This window comes from Cataglyphis hispanica, chromosome 1, assembly GCF_021464435.1.
Source record: "Cataglyphis hispanica isolate Lineage 1 chromosome 1, ULB_Chis1_1.0, whole genome shotgun sequence".
Lineage (NCBI taxonomy): Eukaryota > Metazoa > Arthropoda > Insecta > Hymenoptera > Formicidae > Cataglyphis > Cataglyphis hispanica.
In genome coordinates this window covers 10,625,542-10,642,158 of record NC_065954.1, presented here as the reverse complement: position 1 = coordinate 10,642,158, position 16,617 = coordinate 10,625,542, and the positions used below count along the sequence as shown (strand labels likewise).

The 16,617-nt window shown below is 29.6% G+C and overlaps 1 protein-coding gene across 14 annotated transcripts in view; it reads left to right on the top strand.

Moving 5' to 3' along the window:
* Positions 1-16,617, top strand: part of LOC126849519 (protein sprint) — a 186,554-nt gene that overhangs the window by 129,340 nt on the left and 40,597 nt on the right. For 2 of the 14 annotated variants that reach the window (XM_050591481.1, XM_050591471.1), the window contains exon 1: positions 14,526-14,942. The exons of 8 other annotated variants lie outside the window; for them this stretch is intronic. Coding sequence is in view for 1 of the 6 variants with exons in the window: in XM_050591515.1 (XP_050447472.1) it covers positions 2,146-2,204 (59 nt within the window). In the remaining 5 variants the exon portion in view is untranslated. Of the gene's footprint in view, positions 1-2,125; positions 2,205-14,525; positions 14,943-16,617 lie in introns of those variants that run through there. 4 more of the 14 variants (XM_050591501.1, XM_050591494.1, XM_050591515.1 and 1 more) reach the window with 3 other exon arrangements.

The window sequence follows — 16,617 nt, the reverse complement described above, 5'->3', positions numbered from 1 at the left end:
AATATACATATTTTAATCATATTTTAATAATTTAATTTTTTTTTAATTTTGCAATTTTTTTTAACTTGTTATTATCTATAAAATTCTTGTGATTTAAATATTGTTGTTTAAAAATCTATGAAACTCCATACACATGTAGCATATTTTTAAAAAAAGCACACTCTTCTTTTTTCCTTAAGCTGATATTTATATATTGACGGAACTTGTTATTAAGTTTACAGTTTACAATGACTCGTGAAAAAGGCACGCAGACTCGCAAAATAGATTCGTTTTCTGATCTTTGTGCTTTTAACCGGCTTGATCGGTATCTATTGTCCCTGCTCTGTTTACCCTACATTCCTCCGTTACGAGATTAATCGGAGTCAATGACGCGCGTGAAAATTAACAGCGAGTCACTTCATCAAGTACAATAGACAACCGAGGACGACCTAGTCGTGATCGGTAATTTTATTGGAAGTAACGTAGTCTTTAATTTTATTCGTAGAGAACAGGCATGTATCATTTAATAGTTGCGTGGAATTTTATCGATGACGAAACATTGCAAATTTATTTTAATGTAAAAATGTAAATGTAAAAATATCGTTGAATGAAAATCATAATCATATTACTGAATTTTTGCTATTAATATAATATAATCATTCTTTATATAACATCATTATATAATATATAATTAGAAAGTTGATTGTCTCTTTTAATAAAAAGCAATAAATAAATAAAATTATTTGTTTTAATAATTGATTAATTTTTTAATTTTGTTTTTTATTGAAAATAAACTCGATAATTCTTATTATGAAAACTGTTTTTAATTTATTATGATGTAATGCTTTTATTTTAAAATTTCATAAAAATTATTTCGCTTTGAGGCCACAGTAAAATCATTTTAATTAAAATTTTTGACATAATCACATCTGACGAAATTTTTTTTTATAATCTTAGAACCTATCTTAGGAAATAAATATGATAATTAAACACAGTTTGAAACGAAAAATTGCAACGAATTTCCTTTCTTAAGGAAAACTATTTTTCCATTATTCTCACATATGTATTTCCAACACATTTAATATACATATTTCAAGTCCCTACTCTTCAATTTTTTATCAATCCTTGGTTCTAATCTTAAAGATTAAAATTTGCAATTAACTTAAATAAAAAAATAGCGTGCTTTTTCTCTCTTGAATTCGTGTTTTAATTGCAATAGCGCTTTCAAAGGATTAAATTTAAATATTTTAAGAATATATATTTTAATTTTACCTTTAATGAACAATTCATAAATACCTTTTTACCTTTAATGAACAATTCGTAAATATGTTTCTTTTTTTTTTTCGTTGAGAAAACAAGATTTGACAAGGTGGAGTAGAGTCTCGCTTCAGCGAGGATGTGAACATAGCGCGATTAAATATAATGAGTGTGATGCAAACCGGAAAAGAATAAATAAACGATGGACGCTCCTCAGCATCGAGTTCTTCATCGCGAAGAGGATGTATAAATTACTGTTTTTGAAGAGCCATGCCAAGAGAAAAGAAAATAATCGATTAAATAACGAGATTCTTATCACTGCAACTTCCAGTATATATTCTATACAACATAATTGTGTGTGTGTGTGTGTGTGTGTGTGTTTGTGTGTGCTAGTCGATAAACTATTCCTCTTCTTGATGATTTTCGGAAGATGAAAAGAATATCCGATACATGTACATCTGTATATTTATATTTTTTACATAATTTATACTGATCCAAAATTATAAAAAAAAAAATTATTCTTTGAAAAAAACCATTTTATTTGTAGTAAATCTTTAGGAAAATATAAAAGAAACGAATTATCATTGTTAGGGCAACCAGAACATTGAAGAAGCATTATCTGACACCCTGTCATTAATTCAATTAATAGAACATATTGATAAAGTTTGATCGAGAATTTCGGGACCCTACTACGAATTTTAAATTGGAGCGAAAAAATTTCTGCCGCATTCAATGTCGCTCCTTGCGACTTCGCTTTTGCTCGATTTTCGCGAAATAAAGCCTAATCGTACATCGACATCTCAGGTCTGCTTTTTCTGAAATCAAAAGGCACTCGTGTTACGATGCGCGATTTCCAAATCACGCGAATGTGAGAATATATATGTGATAGGGTGAAACAGCGTAGGAAGGATGCTCATCACCAAGTACACTACGATCCTACTGCGGTCCACCAATCAGCACATTATCAGGTGAGATTCGTTCTCTCGATCTCATTTTTGGAATATTTCAATTCTTATTTTGACTATGCGCTAAATTAAGAAAAGACAATTTGTAAAACATCGATTTATTTACTGCTTCATTTACATAATTTATTTTACTTATTTTATTATTACTTATTTCCTCCTCTCTATTCTCTTCATCAGAATATTACTTCGCGAAAGCGTCACCATCGTCGACCAATAATTATGTCTCATAATTAATAAGAACATTTAATGTATACTAAGCCTGTAATTGGAAGGTAGAATTAATCTCGACCATTAATTTCCGACATAATCGAGTTCCCAGGAGCGAGTTTCTTCGTCTTCGAAACGAGAACGCTTAGTATTCGGGAATCGTTCGGTGCATATTTAAACGAGCGAGTTAAGGAAGTCGCGCTGCGCTCATTTTCAAATATTATTAAATTTGCTGAGCGAAAATATCGATTCGGGAGATGGAAAGACATTGTTGATTTTTGTTATCTTTTAAAAATCGCGAAATTTCCCAAATTACCATGACTAGAAATATTTTTAATATCTTGAAAATATAAGAAATAACATACAATATATATATATATATATATATATATATATATATATATATATATTTTTTTTATTTATATTTATTTATTTATTTCTTTATTTTAATAAGATATTTAATAAGATATTTAAATAATAATAAAATTTCACGTTTTAAGATTTGTTATGCATTAATTTTGCCTTGCATTTGATAGAAAGAAATTAAAATAATGTTTTTGGTGAAAGGACTGGGATAGGAAACTGTAAATCTTATCTCTGATCGCGTATGTACCACCATGGGGTACTTTCTCGCGGGGATAGGATAGGCCGGACAAGACCGCTAATGAAAGTGAAAAGGAATTTATCGAGGATATAAATTGTCCCCTCCATGGCCTTTGGGTCCATGGAATCGATCGCGAAGACTTTCGAGGCTTCGATATCTCGTTGTCGTCCGTCGTTCCTGGGGAGAGGAAAAGAAAAAATGAATCGCGCCCTTTATTGGTTTTCTTCCCTTTTCGGTCTGCGGAAAATACTACTTCGTGCATGGTTTTACGAAAGTGGGAGCGGGATGCCAATATTTCGTTTTAATTAGGCACCACGAGCCAGTTTAAGCCCTCTGAGCACAATGACGGTGCACATTGAATGCCAGAGAAATCCCATAAAATTTATAAGGAATAATATTTACAGAATAATTTTATGTAATATTTTCTGGAAATTAATATTATATACACAAAAGAAAGAAATCGCGGAAAAAATGTTTAATTAATGAATAAAAAATTAAGTAAAAATAAGAGAGAAAAAAATTAATATATGAATTTTATATATACATAATATATATATTTGTCTCTGAAAGAAAAGCCGTTAAGTCGATAATATGTCTGTCTCTTTTTTTCTCTCATATCATACTTAAGATAAAATGGTGTAGAATAACCGTTATTAAATATCTACGCGAATAGATATTCGTGTTATGTTTTAGAAGCTGCATATTAGCCGGTAACACGAACACGGAATACATTCGCCGACGCCATAACGATGTCTCATTAGGGAACCTTCAATTTGACGATCCCCGTTGCAAGCTCATAGTGGTAATTAAGAGAGCTCGTAACGTCGGCTATCCCTTTTCCCTCGTTTAGGAAAAAAATGGGCGAGAACGTAACATGCCTGTATACAAATCGTAAATTAATTGTTTCGATCGTTTATTACCGAACAACTCGGAATTTGTCTCGATAAAAAGTAGATATATTTTCTTGAAACAATTTTAGTATGATTTTTAATTTAATACTTATTATTAAATTTAAATTTAAATTATATTTAATTATGTAAAGTATTTTTGTAATATTATATAAATTGTTCAATAATGCCGTAACATATATAATTCTGTATATCAATAGTAATACTACCAGGTAAAATTAAATATAATTTTAGAAATAATAATAAAATATTAATTCTGATTAAAATAAAATAATAATTATAATTTTAGATAATTCTATAATTTTCTACATTATATTTATTATTTTAATTTTTTACAAATAATATAATGCATTATAAAAATTATTTTAGTAATGTATGATTTATTTTATGAATTATTTATGTAGAGCAATTGTATTATATAAAGTAGTAATATAAAATATTATATTTCATTTTATTATATAATTTTATTATATAAATAAATATTTATTATATCTTTTCCTCTTAAATTTTTGGAAAAAGGATATGATAGTATCTAGTACTATTTAATAAAATTTATTTTAATAAGATTATATCTCATATATACATATAAAACGTGTAATCTGTAAAAGTTTCTTTGACCCTTTAACGATCCCTTCCGCAGATTTAACCATGCGGCTAAGGGTCACGTCATTCAAGAGAATATTGCATTTTATTATTATAGTCGTTGGACAATCGAACATAAGGGTCATTGACCCTCTGGCAATCAAAGTAATATTAAAATATCTCCTTAGTGGAGGTAATTAATCGTAAAGGACATCACGATTGAGTTAGCAGAAATTAATAAATGTCTATTCGAGGACGAAGTATTATTAGCTCTTCATTGTCAACGTTGCTTCATAATATCGATATTGTAGATGCGATATTATTTTATCGACTGCTATGAAATTATTACATTAATAAGAGGTTATTATTTTTTTTAAATAGGAATTTTTTTCTCTTTTTCTCTCTCTTGTATTATTCTATTTTTATCTTCTAATGAATAAAATAGCACTTTTTCTACTTTTTATATGAAATTTTATTATTTTATTATTTTTTTATTATTATAAAATATTTAATCATACTGTTATTATAAAGACATTATCATGAATCAATCAATTACATCAATCGCCAATATTAAATTAAATTTTACTGTATTAATAAATGTAATATTGAATTTTATGTAAATAAATTTTTTATATACGTATTTTTGTTTCATAAATTTTTTACTTTATCTCTAAATAAATATATAGAGAAAATATTGCATAGGTACTAGATTTGTTCTTTAGGGAACACTTAGTCAAAGCTTTCACGAAAAAGTATTCATGCATAAAGGCAATTTCCTCAGCTTTCACCTCGTTAAAGTTACCTGTGAATTACAAACGGAAAGTTTTGGCAAAGAGGGGTGGTTCTGGTTTTACAAATTTAAAGCCAACAGTCTCTGTATGAATTGGTCCTTAATGTCGTCGAGGTTTCCATGGGCTCTCACCGATTCCAGGAGAACTTTTATATTACGGCTTAAATTGCTCGAGGCTGCCCTTAGCACACGTCGATGGTTACTTTTTAATTAAAAGTTTCGCTTTTAGAGCGCCCTCGTGTCCGACGTGGTCTCGCGAGTCCGATGATTTGTACGAAATGCATTTCAACACTCGAACCATCACGCTGTATTGTAGAACGAAGCTGTTCACGATTTATTTACGTTTAATAGAAATTCCAATAATATAAATTTAATTAAAGCCAATGCCCTTCTTCCGCAATTAAAATATTTTACGGATTTTAATAATACTTTTACATACATGTACGTATATATAAAAAGACTTCTCTCTCTCTCTCTCTCTCTCTCTCTCTCTCTCTCTCTTTATATATATATAAATTATTGTAAAATTTTAATCAGTACAGTTTTCTAGAAAAATAGTATTTGAGTTGATATAATTGTGTTTCCAAAAAAAACAGCTGATCTTTTTAACATAGCTTATTTTAAATATATGTTAGTAATTCTCTATGAAATTAATTAATTAAAAGAAGTAACATAGAAAAAGTATAGAACGCTATTATTTTTCCTAATTATTTGTTTTATTACCAATAGTTTTATATATACGTTTATATATATTTTTATATGTATTAAATAATTTATATTTTACGATACAAAACTTTTTTATAATAGATTATAAAAAAATTACATAATATTGTACGCACATATATTTCTAAGGATTGACGACAGTTTAAAAATCGAGTCGCGGTTTTTAGATGATAAGACAAAGGCGAAAGAGAAAATGGAAAGGGAAAATGGAAAGGGTAGCCGCGACAAAGCGTGCATAATTAATATCGCCAAATTAATTCGTCAGACGCGATCTCTGCGACGAGATCCGCGTTTTCCAGCCGCCCGTCGCTGCGCGCGGGCGGCTTTTCTCCGGGATAGATACGTCCCCGGGGGTGCCCAGCGGAGAGCTAGCTCGCTATTAAACCCGTGGGATAAGACCTGGCACTTCACTTCACGCGTACGCTTGCTCTAATTAAATTATTCCGAAACGCAGAGCCTGCTGTGCGCGAACGACCCTGGTTATAAGCTTTCTGCGCGTACACACACACACACACACACACAGATGCATATATACATAGATCGCTTGTAGGTTGCGGTTACGAAAGAGCATTTGCAAGAGAGGAAAATCACATCCCCGGATGATTATCGAAAGGTCTACCATTTATCGCGCGTGATAATGCGAGGAATGTCTCATTATTAATAATAAGATGCGAGATAATATTGTTGTAAAATGTAAATCAATACGGAATAGCTGCATGCAACATTAGAGAAGTTGCACTTTCAAGATTGAATTGTATGTTGATAAAAGCACAATACATATGCATATAACGAAATTGCGATGCTTCTAGGATTTTAAAAAACATATTTTATATCAAATTTTTATTATATTATATTTTTTATATATTTCTTTTATATAAAATATTTAATATTAATACTTCTTATATTAATACTACTTATTAATATTAATAATTACTTCTTTTATATAAAATATTTAATATTAATAACTGTAAAATATAATGATTGATAAGAAAAAAATATATTAAAAATATAAATTTTTTATTTAAATCGTAAAGATGTGTGTATGTATGCGAGCCTTAAAGGAATTAAATAATGTTTCATTTTTTTGTCATAGAATTTATCTTTAATCTTGCGTATTGCAAAATTATTATTGACCTCTTTACATCTTAATAAGATAGTTATAAGTTTCTGGTAAGTTATTTTATAATTATTTTTATAAATAATTATACTAATAATTATTTCTATAAATAATACTAAAAAATTATTTTTATAAATAACTATCTATTATAATTTATTATAATATTATTTTATTAGAATTATATATTATTTATTATAATTAATTATTTTTATAAATAATTATTTATGATGTAATTATTTATGATATAAATAATTTTTTTATATCTATAAGTAAATCTATATGATAAATAATCATTTCTCTCTTTCTTTCTCTTTATTTGATATATGGAAGAGCCAATTCTTTACCGATTTTTGCCATGAATCGAGACGAATCGTGCGGCATCGCCCTCCATTCTCGCATAGCAGTAAGGGCACCTCATGATAAATACCGACTCGTTCGTTTGCCGTCTTATTTATCAAGGCGGAATATATATAGAGATACATACATCTGACATAAATTTGTTTTGCGACATATAAAGTATTTCGATAGCAAGAGAGAACTAACAGCGTCCGGTGTTAATCCTCTGTATTAATATTAACGCGTTATTGTTTCGATATCATGTTATTAACATTCGTACGGCGAAGCTGGAGCAGGAAGAGTCGCTCCGTGTGTCGTCGCATTATCTTTAAAGAAATGTAATTATACCAAGCAATCATAACAATTTGCGATTAACCGCTGATGAATGTATACTATCTGTTAACAAGAGAATCGTGGCGAGTATACATAATAGATTTTTTTTGGCCGAGTAAATCGTAGTTTCGTGTAATGGCAATGTTTTCAGTATGAGTATCCTCATATTTACCTTCATCTCGCTAGAGGGGGACGGAACGAATCATTGTCGGACACAGTGTATGTACACATGCCCGCATAGATGATTGCCCGATCCAGAAGAGAGGAGAAAAGAAGAGACAAGAGAGCGTATATAACGTAGCGTATATCATATTGTATCTACACGCCGATTTGTCGTCCGCCATGCGCCTTAATGTTTTCCTCCGTTCTTTTTTCTTTTTTTTCCTTCGCTGATGCGATCCGTCATATCTCGAGCTTCGTCTCTGTCAAAGAGCGACGGCCGTCCCCGGAGGGAAAGAGCGAAGGAAAAATCATGCGAGCTCGCGCGGAGGGAAATCGCGTCACGTACGTAGTGCGACGCCCCTTCCCCCGCCGCCCACCCAACCTTTGGTCTTGGGGCTGATTGCTTTTTGAATCGGAAAATCTCGCGCGCCGCATTGAAAAACGCCAAATGACATGTCTCCCGATTCGGCGGGAATTAGGGAAGGGAGTCACTCTTCGGGAGAAAAGAGGCTTCGCATATTTTCTCAGATATTATTTTCCAGCTAAAAAGAAATGAAGAAAAGAACCCTCGCTTTTAAATTATTAAATAAATATTGATTTTTTATTAATAAGTTTTTATTGATTTCGTTCTATTAACGTTTGAAAAATTTACTTCTAAAATACTCAACATATTCATCAAAATCAGCGCATTTCCTTTTTTTTTTTTTATTAAAATTCAATTTGTGTGATTAAATGAATTAAATAAATTTTAGTAATAAAAAAAGCGTCAATTAAATATAATAAATTGTAATTTATTCTTCAAACAATATATTTATAATTTATAAAAAATTGTCCTCATCACTTTCTAATCATTGATAATTCTGATCATAGATCAAGAAGAAAACTGGCATGTCGTGCGAATTGTATATCTCTGCCTACGCGCGAATCTCATCTTGTCACCGAGGTTTTTTTTACGAGCGAAAGTTTGTTGTATGGCGTATTCGTTGAAAAATTAGAAACGCGGAGAAAACAGTTAACTGTTATGCATACACGCAATTCGCCTGTGACGGCAGTTACTGCATGCAATTATCTCGCTGGGAACTGGGAAAAGGCTTTTATAACCACGCGAGATTTTATATATATATATATATATATATATATATATATATATATATATGTGTTATTTAACATTTGAAATGTCTACGACAAAGTTTTCATCATAAATACACATATTTGTACACTTAATTTTAAATACGCGTGGAATTATTGATTGCCTTGTTGTGGCGAGATAGTATTTCCATAACTGCAATTAGAAAATTATCTTTCTTGATTTTTTATTAAAACTTTAAATAAATTTTTTTAAAACTTTAAATTATATTTTGCTTATTTTTCCTTAACGAATAACCTACCTAACACGATTTAGACATGATGTATATAGAAGTATAATGTAATAATATCTGCATTAGATGCGGCATAATTAATATCGAGAGTATCTTTTTTCTTATTTAAAATATAAACAAATAATAATATTGCATAAAGAAAGCAGAGAAAAAAGTCTATGTTCACTCTATGAACATACGTTGTCATATTGTTAGCGATTATAAATATATTTTTTTTATAAAAAAGGAGAAAAATTATCTCTCACATCGCTAGATATTTTCATCGCTTATGTAAGGTGTATGGGGTGATTACTTGACAGCACACTCGTCTCCCCATAATTTTCCCTCTGCAACCCTTCTGCTCGTTCCAGCGGCACTATCATGCGCTACCGAGCAACAGAAAAGGGACAAAGAAAAGCTCCGACGGAAAGTTTGCCTGCAGAAAAACCCGTTCGTTCAAAAATGACAGGGCGGACGGTTTTTCGTGATCTCTTTACGACCATTTGGGCTGCGACCATCTCTTGGACGGAAATTTTTTAACGCCAAGCAATCTCTTTCTGCCTCCTCAATTTTTATTCTGTATCTTTAGTAAATGGTATGAAACACATGGAACTTAATTAAAACTATTCTAATGTAATTGTTTATAAAAAAAAACTAGAGTTATATAAAATAATTAAAATTATATAAAATATATATGTATAGTTTTAAAAATTCCCCAATTAAATAGTGAAATATTTTAAAACTAAGAATTAAAATTTTAAATTTAGACAATTACACAATTATTTTATTATAAAGCAAATTTTTATTAAAGTTATAATTTTTTTTAATGTACAATAACTTCAAAAAGCTTTATTTTTTACAATTTTTTTTTTTTTACGTTACCGATTAAAAAAGATACTTTGACATGCTTATTTAATACTTTGCCGTATCAATTTTGTATTTTTTCATACTTAAAATTTTTCATAACTTTAGAGACATGAAATGTACAGTTAAAGTTTTGACAGTCTATGACGAGAGCTACACTTTCAACAACTCACCTGGACCCTAACAGCGAGTGGTGCGCGTAATCCTTTGAATTTATACTCTCATGAAGTCTGGCTCCCGTTCGCCACCCACTACCCACGAAAATGGTATATTTTTACGTCCGGTCGGCTATATATATATATATATATATATATATATATATATATATATATATATATTTCTAAGAAACTTTGAAGACGAGAAAGTTTACGCGAATTTCTTCCCACACCTGAGCCCTCGTGCTTTTAAGGACGTTCACATTATATTTGAGGAAAAAATACTGAGAAAATACAAGGATTTATTTTCAATCTAAATACAATCACAAAATATCCATAACGGCATCTAAGAGAAATATATAATTTGTAAGAATTTATTAATACAATATTTTACATCTTTATACATATACAATAAGAATACAATATTTATTAATGAATTTTTTATATTTTTAAATTGATTTTCTGACTTTATAAATTTAAGAGTATTTATTTAAATATTATTATTTTTATTATAACAATTATCATACATTATTATATTGTGTTACTTGTGCCAGTTTATGTATTTCTTATGTTATTTTTAATTATTATTGTATTATTGAATTATCATCATAATTTTCATCATTATATTATAATTGCTGTCAAGTCTATTATATATATATATATATATATATATATATATATATATATATATATATATATATTCTGAGAGAATAAAAGTGGCTTTCTCTTTTTTATTAAAAGACTATATATAGTCTCTCAATAAAAAGAAAGAGAAAGCCACTTTTTTTACTCTCTCCAGAATTCTCTCATATCAACTATGATCTCTCCCAAAGTTTCTCGCATATTCTTGAGTTCCATTCATCTCGGCATTGATCCATGCGGGCAGCGGCACTTCTCTGGGCCGAGAGAGTACATAGATATTCTTAAGAGACGCGCGCGTGGGTGGCTGGATTAGAAGGAAGGTTGTAAAGGGGATCGACGTCGCGAGAAAGCAAGAAGCACCACCGGGGCGGAAGAGATTTGTGGCGAGGGCATGGATTTTACTGGCGCGAGCAAGCATCGAACTCGCTTCTCCCCCCGCCGTCGCCCCCGCCCACGAATCCTTCTGTGAGAAAAAGTTATCACGCTGGAGACCGGAAGACAAACGATCATTCGTAAAGAGCCTCGCACCAAATTGCAAAAAGCCCATGAGCTTTGCAATCGAAAAGATCAAATCAAAGCGCGAAAAAATTCATTTTTTTTCTCCTTGGATATATTCACTTTTTAAAGGATATGCAATCAAAAGATTGCTAATCTAATTAGAATTTTTATCATTAAATTTGAATGAAGGCATACATTCTCAAAGGTTGCATAATATTTAATTTAGATTATATTTTTCGATTAAATATTATTTTATTATATATATATATATATATATATATATATATATATATATATATTAGTATATTTTGTTATTTTTATATAAATATAAAAATAAAATAATATATGTATATAAAATTAAAACATTTTATTTTATATATATTATTTTATTTATATATTTATATATAAAATAAATCTAGTTGTCTTGTCTTATCTTTGCAAGTGTATCGTTGTAAGTGCTTATCTCTCTTTCTCTCGGAAAGTGACAGAACATATAAACTTCTAAATCATCAAAGAATTGTAGAGCTTGGTATTTCATAATGTGTATAAGAGTACATTGACTTCAGAATTGCAGCAGGAGCTTTATGTTGGACAGCATCGAAATTGCGTTGAATCAGGTGGTTTCCGGAAGATTGAACAGACCGACCGAGCGCGAAAAGCATTTACGACTTCCACTGTCCGAACACGAAAGAAACTCTCGCGCACCGCCGAAAGAAAAAGCTTTTATTGCCATCCCATTCACGAAATGCATAGCAATATTTACCGTGTAAATTTTTCAACCTATTTATATTTAATGAAGTAATATATATAATCTATAATCTCTTTTATCTTTATAATCTCTCTTTTGAAAAAGATTAAATAATTATAATTTAACTTTTAAAACATTTTAAAATATAATTTTATTGGCTTACTTTAAAAATTATTAAATCCACATTTATTTTTTTTTGTTGAATAATAAATAATAAATTAATTTACATGTTGTTTGCCTTATACATCCTTATATGTGCATCCTAGAAAATTTATCTTTCTTGTGGACTTGAATTTTTCTCAATAAACGGAATGTTAAATTTAATTAATTAATTTTAAATTATATTTATTTTAAATTAATTTTAAACTATATTTATTTTCAATTAATTTTAATTTATATTTATTTTCAATTAATTTTAAATTATATTTATTTTAAATTAATTTTAAATTATATTTATTTTAAATAAATTTTAAATTATATTTATTTTAAATTAATTTTAAATTATATTTATATAAAATATTTCTTGAAGTAAAATTTGACTTGATGGTTTCGGAATATGGTACAAGATATGCCAACACATTGCAAATGCTATTAGAAAGAGAATATATCGACGGCATGCACGATAATCAGTGCGTGTCGACATTGCCAACGGATAAATAATGCATTGTATTTCACAGCGTAACTTTCAGGTCAATATCTATATAACTCGGCGATTTTCGATACTTACGGCATAGGACATCGGTGCAAAAGCAACTTTCAAATACATAAAATGACTATTGTGTCTCCCTACTATTTGCTCCTCGAGTCCCGATTTAAATTGTTCTGATAATAATCTGTCTTAATACTTATTAATAAAATATATTCATAATTAGTTTCTTTGATAAATTAGTTTTAATTTGAACAAACCTATGATTTACCTTTATTATGTGATAATTGCTCTAAATTAATAATAAAGATAAATCATTGACTTGTCACTTATTGTTAGTACATTTGAACATAAATTAATTCAATTTCTACAATATTTATTCTTTAATAGATCTTCGACTTTGTTTTTTTCTTTTTTTTTCCGAAAATCTTCCCTCTTTTTATCAATAAATATTATTTATTATACATACATACATACATACATGCATACATACATACATACACACACACACACACATATATATATATATATATATATATATATATATATATATATATATACAGGGTGTCCTAGACCATCCGTACACCCCTTTTCTTTCAAAAACTAAGCTTTTTAGAGAAAAACGTTTTGAACAAAAATTGTATGGTTTTGAGGGGAACATAAGGTGGTATCATTGGTTTGATCTTGGATGGCATCGTTAAGGTCAAGTCAAGGTCACCTTTAATTTCTTAAACGAAAGCCCCTATTGTTTATTGCATATTCTTATAGCTTATCTTGAGAGCTTTCCAAAACACTATAATAAAGTATTTTTTCATTACGAATTTTTTGAGTTATTTTGTATCTTATTCTGACATATTTTGGTATAAAATATAAAATATCTCAAAAATTATTTAGTGTTTGATAATTGTATCGTAATACTTTTATGTAGAGAAATTTGTTTTTTTATATAAAATAATAAGATGAATCAAATGGTGTAAAGAAAAAATAAATAATTGATATAGAAAAATATATTGTAAATAATTGCATACTTATTTTTAAAAACAATTATTTTTTGTACATTTGATTCATTTTATTATTCTGTACATAAAAGTATTACGATACAATTATCGAACACTAAATAATTTTCAAGATATTTTACATTTTATACTAAAATATGTCAGAATAAAATACAAAATAACTCAAAAAATTCTTAATGAAAAAATATTTTATTATAGTGTTTTGGAAAGCTCTCGACATAAGTTATAAGAAAATGCAATAAAAAATAGGGGTTTCCATTTAAGAAATTAAAGGTGTCCTTGACTTGACCTTAACGATGTCATCCAAGGTCAAACCAATGACATCATCTTATGTTCCTCTCAAAACCATACAATTTTTGTTCAAAACGTTTTTCTCTAAAATGTTTAATTTTTGAAAGAAAAGAGGTGTACGGGTGGTCTAGGACACCCTGTATGTATATATATATATATATATATATATATATATATATATATATAATATATATCAATATGAACTCGTTAATTCCATTTTCCCGTGACACTCGTTAATACTCTCCTCCAGTAACGATGAGGGAGGAGGGATGACAGGACCGTGCAGACTCCAGACGTAACAGATGACCGCGACAACATCGGTCCATCTTTGCCGGACCGGTTCGGAGCAGTTCGGATGGTTGCCACGATCCATGGGTCCCTATGGTGACGGTCAGTAGTAGCGGATCGAGCATCTCTAGAATGAAGCCTGCGTGACGCGTCTGCGCACTCCGACGCACCTAGCTCCCCCACCCCCTTCACCCCTCCTATGCCGCCGCCGCTCTTTCGCGACGCGAAGGGTCCATCGGCTCCTCGCGCGGCCGCCAGTCACTGGCGTCGTTCTCATACCGGTTTACGTGTCGTCGCGACGCTGCCGGCAGTGCGTCGCCGACGGGCGTCCACGACGCGTCCCGTCGTCGCCGTCGTACTCGTCGTTGCGTTCGATAGTGCGTGAAAAAGAGACGAAAAGAAAAAAAAAAATACACTGTGCTCGATTCGGTCGGATTGATTGGTGACGTCACAACAAACAATAGCGTACGAGAGTAGGTTTTCGAATGATATCGGCCCCTTCTTGACCTTGGTCCTCTCGGAGATACGACTACGATATAATAAATCCTCTCCGATCTATATAATTTATATATATCGAGAGTTGTGGATTTTATTAGTGAACTATGTCGGTTGCAAAGTAGATAAATATTTATTTATTTTATTTGCCTTTCGGCTTTGAAAGGGATTTTAAATAAACTTTACAGTGCTATGAAAATTATTTATTGGTTGCAAAATATATAATGTCATTTTTATGCCAATCGAGATTTTAGATCTTTTTATCTTCCACGCTTTTATTTTTAATGAAGCTTGCTTATGAGTCACAGGAAAAGTTTCTATAGAATTTAAGTGTTATAATATATTGAAATTTTATTGAGGCTACGACAATGTTTAAAAGTTTCCGCGGAATCGGAAGCAGTATATATTGGCGAAAAGAGGGGAATAAGATGGGAAAAGAGTGGTTATTGCGTTTCTGAAGGAAGGCCTTCATAAAATTAGATGAAAAAGAAGAAAAATTGATTTAGATTCTTCCTATCTATTCCTTATACGATACGATATCGTGTTTAGAGATGTCTCTTGATTGGAGCAGAAAATTATGAAGCCCAGTCTTGACGGATATTCCGATCTTTGTAATAAATCTATTATCTCTGCTTTTAGTTCAGCACTAGATATTATATTACAAAATGAGAAATGAATTTATCTTCAGATATTGAGAGAAAATGAAAAGAAAATTACACGGGTCTCAATTGATTGAATTTAATTTTTTTATATATATATATATATATATATATATATATATATTTTATTTCTTGCTCTTATGAAGGTCATTAATCCACAGGCTAAATCGTATGACGAATAAAAAGTAAAATTTGTTGTGCCAAAGTCTCTTTGATCAATAATTATTTCATTTAAACATTTGATATTTATATTAAAAATAGAAGAAAAATAGAATATTTTGAAAAATCATCGACTACGTTGACGAGAAAAAGATCTAGTGCATAAGATATATATTTTTCTTGCTTATTATATATATAGAATTGCAGTTTATTTCAAATCTTGTCATGCACTATGAATATTTGAATATATTAAAATAAAGATTTAAGGATGTATGTGACATATATCGAAATACTAACAAAAGAATTAAAATTTCATAGATTGTTCTACTATTTCTTCTGAATATTTGTGCAAAAATTAAGCACAATTCTCTTAATGATTTGGAAGTTATTTAAATTTAAAGTTACTATTGATTCTTATGGAAAATGGCCTATTGTAGAACTTATTGGCAAATTTGACAAAGAAAAAATATTACTAAATAAAATAAAAATTTTCACATAAATTAAGGAAATTCTAATAAATATTTGTGCAAAACTTGATTTAGATCCACTAATTCGTTTAAAAGTTATTCACTAAAAATTGTAGAAAAATATTATCTGTCTCTTTTTCTCTTTCTGCAAATTACTCGTTTTTCATTGTTTTTTGCAGTTGATTACAGAGAGTATTCGCGATCAAAAGTTTTTGCCATAAATTAGGAAGAATATTAATTACAACGATTTTTTTTTTCAAAATCCATATTATTTTGCGATACTTTAATTTTTTACATAACCCGAATTTATTTTTTTAATTTTTCAAACAGTATAAACGTAAGAAACATGTTTTCTTTTTAATTTTGAC